The sequence below is a fragment of the Periophthalmus magnuspinnatus genome, chromosome 5 (genome assembly GCF_009829125.3).
Source record: "Periophthalmus magnuspinnatus isolate fPerMag1 chromosome 5, fPerMag1.2.pri, whole genome shotgun sequence".
In the NCBI taxonomy this organism is placed as follows: Eukaryota; Metazoa; Chordata; class Actinopteri; order Gobiiformes; family Gobiidae; genus Periophthalmus; species Periophthalmus magnuspinnatus.
The window spans coordinates 13,824,508-13,842,620 of NC_047130.1; the positions used below are offsets into that span (position 1 = coordinate 13,824,508).

Here is an 18,113-nt window from a genome sequence, read left to right on the forward strand (position 1 = left end):
AGCTATGGGTCTGAAGTCTTTATATTCTTTCGGACTTCGAGATTTGGGAAGTGGTTTTATGTGTGAAGTTTTCCATGTTATTGGAACTGTATGTATGTCAATTGAGAGTTGAAACACTGGTTGCCATGCAGGTGCAAGCTCTGTTGCAAAGTTTTTTAAAATGAAAGGACTGCACTTATCTGGCCCTTCAGCTTTTTTGGTGTTTGTAGCTTTAAATGTTTTTCTGACTTCATCGACAGTGATTTTAATTCTGTCTGAAAGCCCTGGTTGAATATTTGTGAGAATTAAATTACATTTCTCAAAGCTATCAGATAATTCAAATCTTGTAAAGTAAGTGTTTTAGTCATTGGCAAAACTATGGTCATTATCTGTTGCAATAGGTTTAATGGAAGATAGCATGCCTGTCATTGATTTCATGGTGTCCCAAACCTTTTTGGAGTTATTAGTTTTGAAAGTGTTTTCTAGGTCTTGTCTATGTTTTAATTTTGCTTCTCTTAATTTAAGCCTTAATTCTTTTTCTGTCTGTTTTAGTGTTACGGTGTCTTTGTTGTTAAAGGCCAATTTCCTTTTGTTTATGACTCCTTTAATGTCCTTAGTTACATATGATTTGTTATTTGGGTATATTTTAATTTCTTTTGTGGGGACGACCAACTGTACACAAAAGTTAATATAGTCATTAATGACAGTTGCCCTTTCGTCCAAGGAGCCCTCATAAAAAGTGCTCCAGTCACTCCAGTCAAAACAAGCTCTAAGCTGTTCCTTACTCTCATTTGTCCAAATTCTTATAACTTTCTTTTCAGGCTTACTTTTCTTGAATTTTGTCTTATAAATTGGAATCATGTGAATCACATTATGATCCGAGTTTAAGATAGGTGGTCTACATTTGGAGGTGTAAGCATTCTTAATATTTACAAAACACTTGTCCAGAATGTTGTTTTTTCTGGTTTGATTTTTCACATATTGCTCAAAACCAGGCAACACAGAGTCCAGGTGACACTGATTCATGTCTCCTAGTACTATGGCTGGGGCATCAGGATACTGAAGCTGTAACTCATGAACACAGTCAGCAATGATGTTGGCTGCTTTAGCAGCTTTACCACTGGGAGGGGCATATACCACAAAAAGTAAAATACATCCAAACTCTCTGGGTAAATAAAAAGGTCGTAATGTTATTCCCAGTATCTCCACGTTTGGGTCGCATATCTGGTATTTTACTGAGTGCTGCCTGCACCAAAGATCGTTTATGTACACGCAGATGCCTCCTCCTCGCGTTTTCCCCGAGTCTGCGTCCCTGTCTGCCCGGACGAGCGTGAACCCGAAGATTTCATACAACGAGTCGCACATCGTCGGCTGTAACCAGCTTTTTTGTCAAGTTGCTGTGTACAGTTTTGTATCATGTTTTTGTATATTTATGGAGGATTGTGGGAGGTTGGATGAGGTAAACTTGTGGGCGTGGCCTTGTACAGGCTCGTACTGCTAATCCTATGGACGGTTTGAACAGGGCCCGGGGGAGACTGCTAAATTACTCAAACATGCATGGATGACATGTTCTCTGTTTTACTGTTGTTATTATTATAACTTGTCTTTACAGATAAAATGTCCGTTCTTGGTCTCGGATTTGGTGAAATAAATTTCCCCAAAAATACGACGTACAGTCCAGTGCGACTTATATGTTTTTTTTCTTCATTATTATGCATTTTTTCGCTCATGCAACTTATACTCCGGAGCGATTTATAAGAAATCTAAGAAATCCAACCACAACACAACATCTGGGAGGGCATCTGACACACCACACCTGCAGATTAATTAGAGACATTTGACCTGCCTCCATCTCAGTCTAACACCACAGGGATATAGGAGTGTGGGGAGGCAGGAGGATGGCAGGGCATCTGACACACTATATTTATCCAACTACACCACAAAATCTGCAGATTAAAGCAATACTGTAACTTTCTGGACGATTCCATGGAAACAAAGTTAAAACCATGCTTCGGTCATTATAGGGATAGATGTGCTTTATGCCATACTGTTGTATATTATAGCCAAGGTAACAACATTTCCATGGAAACAAGCAGGAGGAGTCATTTCTACAGTGCAGATAAGGTTTGTGGAGATGCAAGCCCAGTCACTGAAAGGAAGGATGTATGTGTTTCATAAGTTTCTATGTTCCAATTTTATTCAGTGCAATAAAACATCCAAAATGAAAAAAACATGCTTTTATGTTTGGTAGAACTTAAAAATACAAATTTAACCTCCAGTTTAGTTAAACACTAAAGGGATGTAGGTAGATGGGAGGGCATCTGAGCATCTGACACACAGAGATATAGGAGATTGGCGGGGCATCTGACGTACAGGCTATACAATTTTGAACCTTGAAAAGCTGACAACATTTTCAAAACCAAATGTGTGAATGATTTCTTACCGAGTTGATGCAGGCCAGTTCCTTGTTGAGCAGCCAGGGCAGGGACAGTCTTCCCTCTCCTTTGTAACACGACTGAATCCGCTCCTTTATCTTCTCCTTGATTTTCCGCAGCGTAAACAAGCACAGAGCCGATTCTTTGGGAGGTTTGGCTCGGTTTTTCTGACCCTGAGAAAAAATCGTGAACAATATATCTTCGTTTTCTGAGATTCCCAGTGAGGTCGCCAGCTGCTTCCCGGGTTTGGTGAGGTACGCGTCCTGCACTAGCCTATACTCCACCCCGTCTTTGGTACATCCGATCGGAAACTCCACGTACGAATAAAACTTTGGATCATCAACACATAGCCGCACGATTTTGGACGTGAAGAACTGCTCTCCGCTGGCGTCAGGAGAGGTGAGCTGAGTGTCCAGTTGTAGAGTGAGATAGTAAACGAACTGCTCGCTGCTAAAGCTGTACACGTAATAGATATCGAATGCTGGGAATTTCGACAAAGTATCGGATGGAATTTTGAGCTGCGACGACACAAACTCGTCCTGGTAAACAAAGCTAAACATGTCGGCGTTCTCCTCGTTTTCCATCAGCTTGCGACTGGATAGCGTCGGAAAGTACTCGGACTTCCCATCAATAGGCGTTCCGATAAACAGCTTGCTCGTCGGGCTGTTGGCGGAGGGAATGATCACCCCGGACATGGTTCCCGATTCGGAAACGCTGGACAAGTAATGCTCCTTGCGGTGGTGCGGTTCTCCCAGTTTGAACAAATCGTCGAGTCTCAAAAACTGGCAGATTCCTTGAGACGTGCTTCCGCAGGCGATTAATCGGTTTTGCAAGTAGTCGATGAGGAGAAGTTTGTTGACGTTCGGAGTTGCCGCTTGGTCGTGCGAGCAGGACTGGACGCTAGGCGGAGGGTAGCATTTTTCGCTATCAACCACCGGTCCGGTCATGTGACTTCGTAGCTTTGTTAAATTACTGGACAGTTTGTAAATCCAATTCACCGCTCCTACGTACACTTCTCCAGTTTTGTTGTGAATCGCCAAATGCGTCAGTCCGTGATCGGATGGGGTAAAACGCTTAAAATTAGCAGGCTGTGACTGGGAAAGCGGTGAAAAAATTAGGAAAAGGGGCAGAATTTGAAGAAGGAATTTCCAGAACGGCGTTGAAGTTTGGGTAGCCATTTTGAGGCCGTCTGGAGGGGAGGTTTGAGGGGGAGGGGAGGGAGAGACGCGGTTTTAATCCAGCGGAATCAGGATGGAGTCTTTTTATATCCCTTCAATGGAAAAATGAGGAATTCCAGATTGTAAAAGGAGAGACTGGAGGAGGAGGAGGAGGAGGAGATACAATCCTATACAGGTTTAGTCCGATTGGAAAAAGTCCTCAAAGTGGAACGGTACATCCTTCACTCAAGCACAAGGAGGAGCCCTGCAAGAAAAAGGGAACAATATTAGTACAAGTTTGGATTTATAGATCGGATAAACATTTCCAAGGTCAGTTATCAGCTTGGGTCTGTACTTTACTTTGTCTCCCAAGTATTTGAGCTACACATGTCTCTCCTCAGTACACATATATTGCATAAGCAGCTCTTCAGATAAAATAAGTCAGCTGTGTACTGTCTGCATCTAATTATGAAGCGTTTTATCTCAGAATCAGGGTGTGCGTGTTAGCATGCTAGTTCTTGTGACAGCTAAACTCTGAGTTGTGAAAAGTGCCTATAAATCCGTCATGAATAGTTAAGATGGAAGGAAGGAGAAAGAAATTGAACTTTTTCACAACTTTCAAAGACCAGAGTGGAGTTATGCTTTGGTCACGATAAAGCTAACAATAACTAGCATGCTAACACGAACATACTGATAATCAGACAACAAAACGCTTTATAACTGGGTGCAGACAGTACACAGCAGACTTATTTTGACCACAAGAGCTGCTTAAACCGTATGTGTACTGGGTGAGAGAGACAGGGCCTTAAAAGAGCCTAAACACCTGAATGATTGACACACAGAAGACAAGTGTCAGAGTCTGATGAAAACAACAGGCAGGGCTAACCACTCTGCCACAGGAACACACTTCACTCAGAGAGATCAGAAGTCTAACCCACAACCTCCTGGTGAGAGGGAGGAGACAAGATGCCAGAGAACTAAACCAGAAAAACAAAGACTCAAAGCACGACCATAAACTGGGACCAAATGGGGGCCAGATCGAGACCAAACCAGGACCAAACCGGGACCAAACCGGGACTTAAAACATAGCTGCAAAAAGGTCACAATCATTTACAATTTTCCAATTGAAAGAGTGAGTGAAGGAGAGAAGAGATGAGGAAAAGAAGAATAGAGGGAAGGGAGAGAGAAAAGAGAAGAAGTAAGGACATGGCATATGACAGAGAGAAAGAAAGAGTGAGGTAACAAGAAGAGGAGCAGAGAAGAGAGGAAGAGGGGAGGAATGCAAAAGAGAGAGAGAGAAATAGACAGCAAGAGAGAAAATGGAAATGAGGGAGAAATCTGTGCAGAATGTGTTTTAAAAATGCTTTGGTTTATTATGTTACTGTTATGTATAAAATCCTGAATGCACAATATAAATATAAATGTATATAACTATAAATATAAAATAAAATATAGAATAAATAGATTTTTTGACTGTCACACAAATATTATTGCCACAACAACGACCACTTCAGCACCTCCTGATAAAAGTGTTGGTGTGTGGTTTAAGCGCAGGTCTAATCCTCTCTGGGTCTGTCCTCATCTGCATATGGGGCAGATAAGGACAGACCCCACCCCCCCCACCCACCCACCCACATCCCCCTTCTTCATCATCCTCTTCCTCCTACTTATTTTCAAAATGCCATTGTCCCAATCAATTGTCGTTTTCACCATCACCGGTACATGCCCATCGTTACTGCGACGTCAGCTCCCATTGGGCACTGCAGTTTTCTAACGCGGAAGTGAGCGGACAAGTTTCTTTTATTAAGTAATTTTAAGTAAATGTTGTGATTTAAAATGTGCAAATTATAATAATGATCCTCAGGTGGCAGAGATTAGAATTATAGAGCAGACACAAGCAAAACAGGGCTGATTTAAGACTACTGGATATTAGACTAGTCATTTTCAGTCATCACTACCACTTGGATTATACTGAGTGTGTGTGTGTGTGTGTGTGTGTGTAGGGGTGGGGGTGTGTGTGTGTGTGTGTGTGTGTGTTGAGGGAGTGGGTTTTCATTAGTGTAAATAGAGAATGGGGTGGGGGGGTGTTAATCTCCGGTCTGCCCGGTCACACACTCTCACATGTCCACACTGTCCAAACTAAAGCAGGCTCATATAAATGTAATGTCCAGTGTGATCTGTCTACACTGTGCACGTGTCTGGATCAATCAGCCTTTTCACATCTTAAATCTAAGCTTTTGTTTCAGTCCTGTCTGGGATTTTGTTTATACATTTCTGGAAAAAAGTGCTGTTAAAATATAGGAGGATGGGAGGGCATCTGACACACACAGGAGGACGGGAGGGCATCCGACGGACTCACTCGAGAATATAAGTAGATGAGTGGGCTTCTAGCACACAGGAGGATGGGAGGGCATCTGACACACACAGGGGGGGACTGCCACTTCTTTCTGAATGCTCTCCTTTAGCAGCTGTTGTGCGGGACTTGAACCAGGCACTTCACCGTTAAGTGGCTCAGACTCCGCAGGGACTTAAACACTTGAGCAGATTACACGCCTCAGTCAGTCGCGGTGTGAGAGTCTGAGGACTGAACAACAGTTTATCAGGGACTCATCTACAGCAGGTAAACAACAGCTCAGAGAGGATCATGGGAAACGGCCTGAACACGACACCGGGAGCACGGCGTATCGCAACTGACACCGCCGTGTGAGCCGAGCCGTCGCGACCTCGCAAAGACGCTCTCCTTTTGTGTCAGATGCCCTCCCTGTGTCTCCACGGGGTTTCATTCTGCACAAAAAACGCTAACTCTGTACTGTACTAGATTTGTACAAACATGTTCTGAAACGTCCCTGTGTGTAAGATGCCCTTCCTGTGTGTGGGTGTGTGCGTGTGTGGGGGTGTGTGTGTGTGTGTGCGTGTGAGAAGCCAAAGTTTCAGGTCAGCTCTGTGGAGAGGCGATCCCACTCACTCACAGCGAGAATGCATGTTTTCCAAAGGTAGCTAAGATAGATACGCTTAAGCCGTACTCTGTGTGTGTGTGATATATATGTCATTTAGGATGTGTAGGCTACGTAAAGTACTGCAGTACAAAGTATCAACAGTTCTAAAAACTACAATATTTGAGTAAAAACTGAAACTGTCCAAACTGTTCCACTTTTCAAAAATAAACGTTTAAAGCTTCAGTTTCAAAAAGAATCATATCTGAGTTAAACACATGTGAGTCCTCCAGGCTCCGACTCTGAAACACAAAGACAACGCTAAACCCCGCCCACACAACACGGGACGTACAGGAGAGAAGAGAGGAGGAAGAGAGGAGGAAGAGAAGAGAGAGGGAGAGAGACAACGCTAAACCCCGCCCACACAACACGGAACGTACAGGAGAGAAGAGAGGAGGAAGAGAGGAGGAAGAGAGGAGGAAGAGAGAGAGAGAGAAGGAGAGAGACAACGCTAAACCCCGCCCACACAACACGGAACGTACAGGAGAGAAGAGGAGGAAGAGAGGAGGAAGAGAAGAGAGAGGGAGAGAGACAACGCTAAACCCCGCCCACACAACACGGGACGTACAGGAGAGAAGAGGAGGAAGAGAGGAGGAAGAGAGGAGGAAGAGAGAGAGAGAGAAGGAGAGAGACAACGCTAAACCCCGCCCACACAACACGGAACGTACAGGAGAGAAGAGGAGGAGAAGAGGAGGAAGAGAGGAGGAAGAGAGGAGGAAGAGAGGAGGAAGAGAGGAGGAAGAGAGAGAGAGAGAAGGAGAGAGACAACGCTAAACCCCGCCCACACAACACGGAACGTACAGGAGAGAAGTGAGGAAGAAGAGAGAAAAAAGAGAGGAAGAAGAGGGAAAAAGAGAGAAGAGAGGAGAGGAAGATAGAGAAGAGAGGAGAGAAGGAAAAGAGGAGAGAGGGAGATAGAGAGACAATGATAAACCCCGATCAACATCACAGAACATATAAGAGAGAAGGATAGACAGAAGAGAGAAGGAAAAGAGGAGATCAAGAGTGGAGAGGAACAGAGGAAGAAGAGAGAAAGAAGAGAGGAGGAGAGGAAGAAGAGAGAGGGAGAGACAACACTAAACTCCACCCACACAACACAGAATGTGCAGGAGAGAAGGAGAGGAAGAAGAGAGAAAGAGAGGAGAAGAAAAGTGGAGAGGAAGAGAGGAAGAAGAGAGAAAGAAGAGATGAGAGGAAAAGTAGAGAGGAAGAGAGGAAGAAAATCTAGAGAGAGGCAACATTAAACTCCACCCACACAACACAGAACGTACAGGGAAGAAGAGGAAGAGAGAGAGAAAGGAGAGGAGAGGAAGAGAGAAAGAAGAGAGAGGGACAAGAGACAAAAGAGAGAGGGAGAAGAGATGAGAAAAAGAAAAATACAGAACAGAGAGTACTGACACAGAGAGAAGGACAAAGGAGTGGAAGACAGGACAGAAAAAAGAGAGAAAAGAGAAGATTGGAGGCTTCCCTTTAAATCTGTCTGTTTATTTGTGTGAGAAAGAGGGAGATGAAAAGAAGAGAGAGACAGAGGGAGATATGGAGAGGGGAAAGAGAGACAAATGTGATAGAGGGATGAGGAAGGGGGAGATGGGGAAAGAAAGGTGGTGTGAGAGTGGATAGGGGGATAGAAAGAGGATAGAGAGAGGAGAGAGAGGTAGTGAGTGTTAGATCCATAAAAGCGTGTAAAGTGTGTCAGTGTGTGAAGGTGCAGAGAACTGGGTCACAGCAGCAACAACTACTACTGCAACTACTACTGCAACTACTACTACAACCACTACTGCAACTACTACTGCAACTACTACTGCAACTACTACTGCAACTACTACTACAACCACTACTGCAACTACTACTGCAACCACTACTGCAACCACTACTGCAACTACTACTGCAACTACTACTGCAACTACTACTGCAACTACTACTGCAACCACTACTGCAACTACTACTGCAACCACTACTGCAACTACTACTACAACTACTACTGCAACTACTACTGCAACTACTACTGCAACTACTACTACAACCACTACTACTGCAACTACTACTACAACCACTACTGCAACTACTACTACAACCACTACTGCAACTACTACTACAACTACTACTGCAACTACTATTGCAACCACTACTGCAACCACTACTGCAACCACTACTCATATACCAATGCAAATAGTACTACTACTACTGCAAATACTGCTGCTACTACTTGTCATATACCACTGCAAGTACTACTACTGCTGCTGGAAATAATATTGCTAATACTACTCATATATCAATACAATTAAATACAGGAAAGCTACAGCCCTGGATTTATGGAGCCAACATGAACTTTGGACATCATAAACTAAACCAGAGGAGCAGAGAGAGCCAGAGGAGAAGAGAGAGCCAGAGGAGCAGAGAGCCAGAGGAGCAGAGAGCCAGAGGAGCAGAGAGAGCCAGAGGAGAAGAGAGAGCCAGAGGAGCAGAGAGCCAGAGGAGCAGAGAGCCAGAGGAGCAGACAGCCAGAGGAGAAGACAGCCAGAGGAGAAGAGAGAGCCAGAGGAGAAGAGAGCCAGAGGAGCAGAGAGCCAGAGGAGCAGAGAGCCAGAGGAGAAGAGAGAGCCAGAGGAGAAGAGAGAGCCAGAGGAGAAGAGAGAGCCAGAGGAGAAGAGAGAGCCAGAGGAGAAGAGAGAGCCAGAGGAGAAGAGAGAGCCAGAGGAAAGGAGAGAGCCAGAGGAGCAGAGAGCCAGACGAGAAGAGAGAGCCAGAGGAGCAGAGAGCCAGAGGAGCAGAGAGAGCCAGAGGAGCAGAGAGCCAGAGGAGCAGAGAGAGCCAGAGAAGCAGAGAGAGCCAGAGGAGCAGAGAGCCAGAGGAGCAGAGAGAGCCAGAGGAGCAGAGAGCCAGAGGAGCAGAGAGAGCCAGAGGAGCAGAGAGACAGAGGAGCAGAGAGCCAGAGGACAGGTGTGAGGACAGGTGTGAGGACAGGTGTGAGGACAGGTTCCTCGGGTCAGTGACAGGTGAACACAGTCCTCTGAGTCATGATGATTCATTCTGTAGATTATGAATCAAAACACGCCTGGCGCCAGCAACAAAAGTCAAAACAAAAACAAAACCAGCTCTGCTCTGAACAACCAGCGAGCCGTGTGAAACCAAACCACAAAGCTTCCCGTCAAAGGGCGCAGTTACCGACTCAAAACAAAACTACTAAACCAGGTATAGTCAAGTCAAACATCTAAAACCAAACCACAAAGCTGCTCGTCAGAGGGTGCAACAAGTATGTCAAAACAGCCACTGAAATAACTATTGAACCAGTCAAACACCTAATGTGAAAAGAAACCAGCACCAAACACGACTTTCAATTTCTCCTCCTCTTCTGCCCTTCTTCCCCCCCTCCTCCTTCCCTCTCTCTGTCTCCCTCTCTCTGTCTCCCCCTCTCTGTCTCCCCCTCTCTGTCTCCCCCTCTCTGTCTCCCCCTCTCTGTCTCCCCCTCTCTGTCTCCCCCTCTCTGTCTCCCTCTCTCTCTCTTTCGTCTCTTTTTGTTCTCCTCCCACACTCTCTGTCCTCTTTCTCTTATCCTCACCATTAAGGTTAAGGTTAAGGTTCACTTTATTGTCCCCGTAGGGATACTTGTCCTCTGCATTTGTCCCATCCCTCAACGTCACCGGGACACCTCGTCTGGAACAGGGTCTTGAGCTTTTCTTGGCCAGGACCACCTCAGCTGGAGGATTTGACCTGTGGTGTATGTTTTCTCCCTCTCTTTCTGTGTCTCCCTCTCCTCCACCTCTCCCTTTCTCTCAACCATCCTGACTGACCCTGTTGCCTGGAATGTTCCACGGTGCTGCAGTAAACATGTCTATCTCCATGGAAACAAGCAGGTGTTACCATAGGTCAGAGGTCAGATACCAGGTCAGATTTATGAACAGTAAAACATATTTAATGAAAACAAAATAGATGAGTTTAATGTGAACCCATTCAGGCAAAACAATAACATCTCCATGGAGACCAGCAGGTTACGCAGTGCAGCTTTAGTGACAATAAAAGTGGGTCACGTAAATGATTAGGGTCAGAATCAGATGTGGACATATTTAATCTGCAGATGTGTTACGGATTACGGATTACACTGATGTTATCCACTGAAAGAATCCTCAAAAGCACTTTTCATATCTCAGGAAAAGTCCATTTGAGTTAAAAATCTACAACTTTTCCAGAGGTAGAAAAATACAGATTTGTGAAGTGATTTTTAAGGGGAGTGTCCTGTCATCTGAGTGAATGTGTGTGTAACCCTAACCTACACTAATTGACACTTTGCACCTGATGTCATCCACATTCTCTGGAGGAGTGATGCTAACTGTAGGCACTGCTCTGTCTGAAGCTCTGTTACTCAAGTTAGACTTTAATCTGATCTTTATTGTAACACAATCTGACCATAAAAAACTGACTTATCTGAACTAAAACAGGTGATCTGATGATGTGTGCTCATGTTCTGTTAAACGAGTCCTCTTCAAACAACATTACAGTCAAGCTAGCTAGCATTAGCCAACAGTTTTTCAGTGAGTCACTCTCGATCAAACTAAACAGGACCATGAACGCACACGATGATCACAGGCTATAAAAATGTGCAGTTTCAGGCTACATTAAAGCTTTTTTTAGTAGTTATTGCTAATGTGTGAATTGTATCACCATGGTAACAGCTGAACACTCCACCATAGAAACACATGCAGAACAATAATATCAAGATGGCAGTATTGGCGAATGCAGTGATGAATACTGCACCCAACAGACGTGTTTAGATTCAAACATTAAACAGGGACATGGAAGATTTCTTTACTAGACCCAAACATGGCCTTGTCTGTTTGTTTTTCAGAGTTTGACAAATGACAGGATGTCGCTGAGCTTGAATGTTACTAATTATGGTGCCAAAAAGTATTAAAAATACCACAATAACACAAGATCGCAGCACTGACGGCCATTTTGAAGTATTTCCATCATCATGCAGTCAAAAGAAAGGACCAAAGTGAATACACTCAAGACATTATAGTTCATCACAAATTAGCATCTGAATTTACTGAACAAGCAGCTGGAAGACGGCCATCTCCAGCTCTCTCTCTCTCTCCTTTCTTTGTCTTTCCTTCCCCTCCTCTCCTTTCTCCTCCTCTCCTTTCTCTCTCTCTTTCTCCTCCTCTCCTTTCTCTCTCTCTTTCTCCTCCTCTCCTTTCTCTCTCTCTTTCTCCTCCTCTCCTTTCTCTCTCTCTTTCTCCTCCTCTCCTTTCTCTCTCTCTTTCTCCTCCTCTCCTTTCTCTCTCTCTTTCTCCTCCTCTCCTTTCTCTCTCTCTTTCTCCTCCTCTCCTTTCTCTCTCTCTTTCTCCTCCTCTCCTTTCTCTCTCTCTTTCTCCTCCTCTCCTTTCTCTCTCTCTTTCTCCTCCTCTCCTTTCTCTCTCTCTTTCTCCTCCTCTCCTTTCTCTCTCTCTTTCTCCTCCTCTCCTTTCTCTCTCTCTTTCTCCTCCTCTCCTTTCTCTCTCTCTTTCTCCTCCTCTCCTTTCTCTCTCTCTTTCTCCTCCTCTCCTTTCTCTCTCTCTTTCTCCTCCTCTCCTTTCTCTCTCTCTTTCTCCTCCTCTCCTTTCTCTCTCTCTTTCTCCTCCTCTCCTTTCTCTCTCTCTTTCTCCTCCTCTCCTTTCTCTCTCTCTTTCTCCTCCTCTCCTTTCTCTCTCTCTTTCTCCTCCTCTCCTTTCTCTCTCTCTTTCTCCTCCTCTCCTTTCTCTCTCTCTTTCTCCTCCTCTCCTTTCTCTCTCTTTCTCCTCCTCTCCTTTCTCTCTCTTTCTCCTCCTCTCCTTTCTCCTCCTCTCCTTTCTCTCTCTTTCTCCTCCTCTCCTTTCTCTCTCTTTCTCCTCCTCTCCTTTCTCTCTCTTTCTCCTCCTCTCCTTTCTCTCTCTTTCTCCTCCTCTCCTTTCTCTTTCTCCTCCTCTCCTTTCTCTTTCTCCTCCTCTCCTTTCTCTCTCTTTCTCCTCCTCTCCTTTCTCTCTCTTTCTCCTCCTCTCCTTTCTCTCTCTTTCTCCTCCTCTCCTTTCTCTCTCTTTCTCCTCCTCTCCTTTCTCTCTCTTTCTCCTCCTCTCCTTTCTCTCTCTTTCTCCTCCTCTCCTTTCTCTCTCTTTCTCCTCCTCTCCTTTCTCTCTCTTTCTCCTCCTCTCCTTTCTCTCTCTTTCTCCTCCTCTCCTTTCTCTCTCTTTCTCCTCCTCTCCTTTTTCTCGCTTTCTCTTAGTCCCCCCCCTCCTCTCCTCTCTCCTCACTCCCCCTATCCATCCATCCATCTATATATGTATGAGAGAAAGAAATGAAACAAGGGAGAGAGTGAGTGGGGAGAGAAAGAGAGAGAGAGATTGAGAGAGAGAAAAAGACAGAAGTAAAAACAAAAATGTGTAGGTAGCAGTAGTAGTAACAGTAGTAGCAGTAATAGTAACAGTAGTAATAGTAGAAGCAGCAATAGTGGCAAAAGTAGTATCAGTAACAGTAGTAATAATAGCAGTTGCAGTAGTATGTTGAAAATGTAGTTTCACTGATGCTTGTGGATCGGTCAAACAGGTTCAACAACATGAGACTCAACCGTCCTGTGAGCAAACTGAATCACCAGTGTATCTACAGCCGCTCTCTTCACTCAAGTGTTCAGAAGAAGACGTGTGGATTCTGCACAACGAAATAAAAAGAGCAAATATCGACCAACTGATTTATCTATATGTAGAACTAAAGCTTGAATTCACAGGTCAAGTATGAGTGAAAACATGTGATCACACCAGACGACAGCAACAGAACATGTCAGGCCCGTCATGATCACACACACTGAAGGTCCATACGTCGCTCAAGTAAACCCAGATAAACGATAATACTGAAACCAAACCATCAAGCAGAATTAGCCCAATAATATATTCTTAATCTACAATATTCAGCTAAAAAATGAGCTGAAATAACTAAACAGAAGAATACTACACTTAAGTCATTAGTTTGTATCTATAATAAATCGTAAAAGTGTTTTATTCAAACTTCTGCAGCTCAAATCTTATACTGCAAAAAAAACCCAAAAAAACACTACTGCACTCTAGAGCACACTCCGCTTTTGTTTCCAGGTTAAACACAACAGTAGCAGACTGTGGCTCCGTTTCCCTTTTGTCTATAGAGCCCACACAGACAGTATATGCAGACATAATGACTCTGGAGAGGCCTCGTGTTTGTGGTCCATGTACACAGAACAAGACTGGACAGAAAACACACCTCTTCTTCCTGACAGGATATACATGTGTTTTTGCATCGTGTTAACTGTATATTTGTTTATTGTTGACTTTTATGTGAAGCACTTTGGGCAGCTGAAGTTTTAAATGTGCTATAGAAATACATTTGAACTGAATAGAATAAAACCATTTGGACTCTAGGGGCACAGTAGTTTTGTTTCTCCTCCACACAGACAGTAACACACACACACTCGAGAGTACACGTCTGAGTCCAGTCCACATCATAGACTGTATGTAGAAATGGAGCAAGCTAACCTGCTAGAAGCCATGTAGGGACAAATAGGAAGTGCTTGTGGTAACTGCTGCTCTGAGACCTGTCATTTTAGACTTAAATTGTTAATATTAACCCACTCTACATGATCCTGGGGTTTTTATTTTGCTACTGTGTTTGTGAATCAAGATATGAACATTAATAACAGACCAATGAGGTGCCTTCTTTCCCCGAGGACGCTCCATATAGCATTAGCAACAGGTCTGATTCCCAGAATTGCTAAGCACACACTCTCTGCAGTGGTGTGGGCAGGAAGGTGTATCTTCAACACCCTCGCTCCTGATTGGCTCTTTGGTTGCTATGATACTCACGGTCGGAATTCCAAATATGGAACTCTGCTCCAAATTGGACCCTACACCTGCCAACCTCGATGAGCTTCATTTGACTGGAGCTGAACGCTGTGGGTGACGCCATAATCACTTAGTCCACTTCTTTATACACTCTATGGTTCACACAAACAGCACACGCACATGTGCAAATGCAAAGACACGCACATACAGACTCTAGAGAAGTAGTTCCCAACCTTTTTAGTTTCCTCCTTCTCCTGAGTGTCGTCTCACACTCTCAGTATCCCCTACTAATAGTACCGCTGTTACTTTAAAGAATTATGAATCTGTTTACTAGTACAATGTAGGGGCGGGGCCGGGGGGTTTCTCGGGGAACACTGACCATTCTAAGAGAGGCTAATCCCCCTCAATATCTCACCCAAAGATTTTTGCCCCACTTTCATAGCACATCCAGTCTGGACTAAAAAAGTTGTTCAAAATGAGACTACAATCAAAAATAAGCTAGCTTATTAGATTTTATAAATCACTACACTACCCCCCCCCCACCCCCCACCCCACACACACACACACACACACAGTATGAAGGTAGAATTGTTCCAAAAGGTTTGAATGTGTAAATGTTTATTTGTACACTGAAATATTGTTTTACGCTTACAACTTTGTAATTTTACGAGTACAAATCTGAAAATTACGCTTTCACAAGTTTTGAGACATTTGTTGCACTGAGTTTGTCTTAAAACAATTTGCAAGTGCAACGGCTGAGCCTGAAGACAGCAGGGGGCGGGGCTAGAGGGGACTGGGGTTGCTGTGGCAACAGTTAAACTGGTTTATATAAGGCAAAGGAGCTAACACGAATTCAGATAGTACGTCACCTTTATGTGATATTATAATGTGTATTATTAACCTTTTAATAAGTTGTATACCAAGGTAAACTGCATAGATAAAGTGTGTGGTGACCTGTTAGCATTAGTTAGCGCCTTATGCTAGCAGACATCTTCCAGACTTTTTCCTGGGGCTAGTGACATTATGAGTGGATACAAACATTAGATCCTACATTTTTAGCAACAACATCACGTTCACAGCATTTACACGTTCAAACTTTTTGGAACAATTGTACCTTTATAACAGACTCTAGAGAGCGCGCGCACACACACACATACACACACGCACAAACAGACACACACAAACTCTAGAGCACTCTTCTGATTGCACTTGAGTGCAGACAGCACCGACACATACACACACATGTACACACAGACTATAGAGCACACAGATACACACACAGACACACACAGACTCTAGCGCACTCTTCAGTTTTGAGTTCAGTGCAGACAGCACACACACAGACACACACTGTTGTTGCTGTGGCTCAGTTTCTCTTTTGTCAGTAGATTCCACACAGACAAATGTTTACAAAAGTCCAACAAAAGCTCCAGACTGTCGCTTCCACACAGCACACGACACACAGCTCTATGGAGACCGCCGCCTAAACATGAGCTCAACAATACGTCTGAACAAGTACTACAGATACACATCCTGCCACTGTGTCCTTGGGCAAACTCTGACTGTACAGGAATCAGCAGTAACCATGATGAGATTATATTATATTGCAAAACAAGCAAGTCAATTATATTGACATAATAATAAAGGTATCCATCTGCAAAACAGCACATTATCAGGGCAAGTTACAGATCTGTGGAGAGGCGAGTGCTCCAAATTAATGTAAGATAGACACCCCAGAAAAAAGTTGTACCTTCACTTTTTCAGGGATATACTTGAGTTGAATCTTAAATTTTACTTCTATGGGGCATTAACTGCTGACACATAACAGATTTTGATCACCATGTTACCTTTTATTGTTTTGAAAATGCTATATCAGCCCAAAACAACATATTAACACGTTTTATCTCTTTGCTCTCCATGCTAAATCACTCCCCCTTCAGAGCACTACCACAACACAATCAGCTGCATCCCACTAATGAAACTACCGCACATCACATCAGGTTTGTCACGTTGTGGTGTATTGTTTTGGATCATGTTTTTGTATATTTATGAACTGGAAAAGGGAGGGAGAAGGAGGATGAAGAGAAGGACGAGGGGGAGGAGGGGAGGGGGTGATCTTGGCAGGCTCCCCAGGACCCGAGGGAGACCAGGGTTCGCCCACTGAAGAGACTGAGCAGCCTTCAGTCAATTAGAGAATCTGCATTTACACAACAAACAGTCCAATGCACACGCTAAGAAAGAGAGAGAGAGTGAGAGAGAGAAAGAGAGAGACACAGGAGGAGAGATAGCAGGAGAGGGAGAGCGAGAAAGACAGGAGGAGAGGGAAAGAGACAGCGCAAGAGGAGAATGGAGAGGGAGAAAGGAGAGAGATAAGGAATACCACAAATACAACAACGCCAACAACGAGGAGGAGATGAGAAAAGGGAGAGGGAGAAGAGTGTGGTGAGTGTGGAGAGGGAGGAGAGGAAGGGAAAGAAGGGAGAGAAGGGAGAGGAGGGACAGGAGGGAGAGAAATTAGCAATGCAAAGGAGCCGGTGATAAGAGACCGCAAAGAGGAAGAGAGATGAGGATGAGAGAGGGAAGACAGAGAGAACCAGTCTGAAATCTGCAACACCGACACAGAGGAGAGGGTGAGGGAGGAAGAGGGACGGGAGAAGCACACAGGAGAGGAGGAGTGAGAAAGACAAGAAGACAAGAGGAGAAGGTCAGAGGTGGAGAGGAGGGGAGCAGCAGAAGGTCGGAGAAGGACAGAAGTTTAATCCTTTTCTTTATTTAAATAAACTGTGCCGTATAAAAGCATGTGGAGACAAACACATGTCCAGGCCACATCAGCTCAACACACACACACACACACACACACACCCCCCACACACACACACACACACAAAACACTGCTTCCCTCTGCATGATTGGCACAAATAAAATATTCTGTCTTTCTTGAATATAGGATAAAAATAGTACATCTGTCTATGCCGCCATGTTTGTTTTTTTGTTGTTTTTTTGGGGGCGCTTCACCTTTGGCTCCACCGACACTTTAATGCTGCTCTGTGATTGGTCGAAACGCAACAGCAGGAGTCTGTCAAGATGATTATTTGAGTTTGTGAAGTCAGTCTAAACAGGACTAAACCAGGACTAAACCAGGACTAAACCAGGACTAAACCAGGGCTTAACCAGGACTAAACCAGGACTAAACCAGGACTAAACCAGGGCTTAACCAGGACTAAACCAGGACTAAACCAGGACTAAACCAGGACTAAACCAGGGCTTAACCAAGGCTAAAAGAATGCAGCAGCTCTGGTTCATACTGGGCACTCTGGTTTACACTTCGCCACAGAGCCACCTAAAGCCTGACAAACTGGTTTAAATCTGGTCTAGTCTCAGGTTCAATCCTGGTTTAATTCTGGTTCAGTCCTGGTTCAGTTCTCAGATGTGGGGCACATGAAGTGGCTGTTGGAATGTGTCAGCTCTGCTCTGGTACGACAAGAATGATCCCAATGAGCGACCAGGACTAAAGCAGGATTAAAACAGGGCTAAAACAGGACTAAAGCAGGAACAAACCAGGACCTGAACTCGGGCTGAACCAGGAATGAAGCAGGACTGAAGCAGAACTGAACCAGGACTGAACCAGGGACTTGACAAGGAACTAAAGGACTAAATAAGGACTACATCAGGACTAAAGACTGAAAACTCATCCAAGACTCCCATGCATTTCAGAACACTATAGGGTTAACA

The 18,113-nt window shown here is 44.3% G+C and overlaps 1 protein-coding gene across 2 annotated transcripts in view; it reads right to left on the reverse strand.

Moving 5' to 3' along the window:
• The window catches only part of LOC117370751 (plexin-A1-like), a 135,450-nt gene that overhangs the window by 107,306 nt on the left and 10,031 nt on the right, over positions 1-18,113 (reverse strand). For both annotated transcript variants that reach the window (XM_033966280.2, XM_055221788.1), the window contains exon 2: positions 2,423-3,836. In XM_033966280.2, the coding sequence (XP_033822171.1) occupies positions 2,423-3,592 (1,170 nt within the window). In that variant the 5' untranslated portion in view covers positions 3,593-3,836. The remainder of the gene's footprint in view (positions 1-2,422; positions 3,837-18,113) is intronic.